Raw genomic sequence first — 3,574 nt, 5'->3', positions numbered from 1 at the left:
ATCAGTTGATCCTGGATATTTCAGCAGTAAATACTCTGGTCTGGATCCAGGATACTGACGATACCACTGCAGACTACCTGCAACACGATCATACTTGTACGTGCAGGAGAGAGTAACTGTCTCATCTTCAAGAGCATGAACTTTGTTCTCCAGTGGTTCTATTGACTGTGACACACAATTCACTGTGAAGAAATAAAGATCACAAAAATGTTGTAGAATTTATTAGATGTTTTGTCACTCAATTAAGCTTAGCATACACACCTCACCACAAAGTCAATAAGAAACATAAAAATGTATTTCTGATAAAAATGTGTTTATCTACACTTACCTATCATAATCATAAAGACAGTCAGAGAGCACAGAAACATCATGGTGGTTCCAGTGTTCAGATAATGAGGAGAGATGTGGTGCTGCTGTTCAAGCATGTAAAGACTCCTCCTACATGTGTCACTGGATCTGTTAGAAGAACAGAGGAATGCAGCTTTTCACTTTGTCAGTGTGGTTTTTATGTGATTATACTCATAGAAATTCCTATGTATATAATATGTAAACTAGGAATCCTCAGCATAAGTTTAAAATGTGATTTGGGTTAAGTCTTTGATTTGAATCTCGATCTAGCGACTACAATGAGATATGCTGTTTTATCCTCGTCATTCCTGAGTCTGATGTTCAAAGCTTTTTGTCCTTGTTTTAATATTTTATTGATTTTTCATGTTAATTCTTCCCTACTTCAAATGACACAAACTCAGCATAATATTCCTATTAAGCTCAATAAATCAGCCATATAACAAAATGCCCTACCCATAACTTAATAATATTTTCTAATAAATTTATTTAAGCCGTGTAATGATCATATTGTTTTATATAGGGAGCTATACTTCTATACCCTCGTGCTGTCGTAGGACATTTCTACACAGTAGGTTAAATTGTGTGTGGAGTTTTCAACTCTTTTAAAACCAGCTGCAAATTTGTAGTAATGCATCTGTTGCAGCCTAAAAAAATATCAGGAAGGAGTTCCAGTTCATAAATACAGTACTTGTGTATATTTTTTCATTATTTTATTTACCCAAGGCATATTTAAGTTGTTAGAAGGAAATGTACACAATTTTTAGAATATTTAGTTGTTTCATATATTTTTATAGTATTTATATCATTTTGTTAATAAGTATTGTTTACAAAGGGGTCAGAGGTTGCTGGAGAGTTGATAAGGGGGAGGAGTTAAGAGCGTGAGTCAGTCAGTGTGTGTGAGAGTCAGAGAGAGGGAGAGAAGTGAGCAGAGAGTTCTGAGTGAAAAAAACATTGTAGATGGTTTCGTGTAAAAAACAGCTCCAACACTGAACCTGGGAAAATAAAGTTGCAAGTGGAACAAAGCAAAGGTTTACTGGCTCAAGTCTGTTCAAGAGCGCAACACATCAAAAGATCATGATTAGGAGACTTACTTTACCAATGGCAGCAAACACAGTGGCTAAATAGAGGCACGACACTTAAACAACAAGCTGAATGAAAGTGTAACTATAGAATAACATTGTTTTCAAAGCCTGAATCAGAAATTCAGAATCATATGATGAACATCTATGAATAACAGGATGAAGCTGCAGTCTCATATTTTCCTGGTCCTTTACTCAGTCTCTCAATTCAACTACCTCAAAGGCATAACTCACTTCAGTCCAGCAAAGCTGGGTTAAATATGCCCTCTTCTGGTAGATTTCCATTACTACATCTCTGTGTGTTACTGTCCCACAATGAACAATGAACATATATGCGTGTATATATATATATATATATATATATATATATATATATATATATATATATATATATATATATATATATAGTCCTTGTGAATGAAGCTAATGAGGCCATGTTCTCACTGTTCTTTTGAGACTTCATTTAGTGATGATAACTGCTCAAGGAGTTATTTGTAACTAGTAAAGTAATACTTTACATAAGCTGTTGCTCTTTGCATTACGGCCACAAAACAGTGGTTCAAAAAGAATGACTGAAAAAGAAGAAAGGAAGGGCGATAGAATGAGCAAGTCCAATCCACATTGTAATACTTTATTTGAAGCCTACCTACACAGGAGCATCAAAACACTTGTATAAGCATGTAACGTCATAGCTCAAAGGCAACACTTTAATATTTATAACAGCTAATGCCAATAATCACAAGATACCATGAGCTGAAGTAAATGTCATTTTATTAACATGAGTGTTTTGTATTTTAACTTATGTGAGACTATGTAGAACTGACATAAACTTCTAAACTAGACCTTCCTTCTAAGTTCCATTACTTGTGAATGAGGCTTCATAAAAGTAATAAATGGAACAAATGTCTTTGACTTTAGTTTAAGGTCCCTTATGTTAATGCAGTGCCATTTACTTTATAGAACATCTTGTGTCATCTTGCAAATATTAGCAGACATGAGCTAATATCATAAGTACTCAAATATTGCTTTATTAACATGATATTCAGTGCTTATGCATGTGTTATGTAGTCCCTATGTATGAGATGAAGACAAACAGCTTCCCCAACAAATGTGACTCTGCATGAGTGATGCAAAATGTTTTTGTACAGTGTAGCTGGGTTTCCTGTCACTGTGGGCTGCAGGGCGCAGTAGTAGAGTGCAGAGTCTGATACTTCAGCAGAGGAGATGATCAGATCCACTGTTTTGTTATGTTCTGTAGCATTCAGTCGTGGGAAAGGTGGGGTTGCATGGCTCACAGCTTTTGTTGTTGGAATTATCATCAGTAAATACTCTGGTCTGGATCCAGGATACTGACGATACCACTGCAGACTGTTCACATCGCCACTGTATTCATACTTGCAGGAGAGAGTAACTGTCTTATCTTCAAGAGCATGAACCAGCACTTTGTTCTCCAGTGGAGATATTGACTGTGACACACAGCTCTCTGTGAAGAAATATAAAGTCCCACCAATTCTGCATCCATTTTCTTTTTCACAAAATGTATTATGTACTATTTTTAAAAAATAGCTAAACACTACAATAACACACAAATAATCACAAAGCTAAAAGCAGAAAGCAGAAAAATGTATTTCACATAGTAATGAATGGAGTTAATAACACATACCTATCATAATGATAAAGACAGTCAGAGAGCACAGAAACATCATGGTGGTTCCAGTGTTCAGATAATGAGGAGAGACTTGGTGCTACTGTTCAAGTATGTAAAGACTCCTCCTACATTTGTCAGTGCATCTGTTAGAAGACCAGAGAACATAGAGGAGGAGAATAACACAGTTCTCTAATCTGAAACATGTGATTAAACTCACAGAAGTTCCAATTCTAATACAAATAAGAGGCAAAAAATGTACAAAAAAATGTAACAGATGTAATCTGGGGTCTCTTCAGCAAATCAGTGGATGTGTATTTATATGGACCTGTTGACTGAATTAAACTACAGTCCTACAAAAACAAACGGACAAACAGTAAACTATTCAAATAATATGTAAATATTCAGACCAGCCTTGTGATGGACTGGTAACCTGTCCAGGGTGTTTTCTACCTTCCGCCCAATGAAGTGAGACAGTAGCAACTTTAAGAAGATGCGATAA

The 3,574-nt window shown here is 35.6% G+C and overlaps 1 gene segment (V, D, J or C); it reads right to left on the bottom strand.

Moving 5' to 3' along the window:
- Nucleotides 1-2,398: 2,398 nt before the first annotated feature.
- On the bottom strand, nucleotides 2,399-3,122 carry LOC119265026. The segment is given in 2 exon segments: nucleotides 2,399-2,910; nucleotides 3,091-3,122. Coding segments are annotated over 2 exon segments (441 nt in total).
- Between the last annotated feature and the right edge of the window lie 452 nt (nucleotides 3,123-3,574).

This window comes from Pygocentrus nattereri, chromosome 2, assembly GCF_015220715.1.
Source record: "Pygocentrus nattereri isolate fPygNat1 chromosome 2, fPygNat1.pri, whole genome shotgun sequence".
NCBI classification, from domain to species: Eukaryota; Metazoa; Chordata; class Actinopteri; order Characiformes; family Serrasalmidae; genus Pygocentrus; species Pygocentrus nattereri.
The sequence above is the reverse complement of the archived record's forward strand: the minus strand, read 5'-3'. Positions and strand labels throughout refer to the sequence as shown.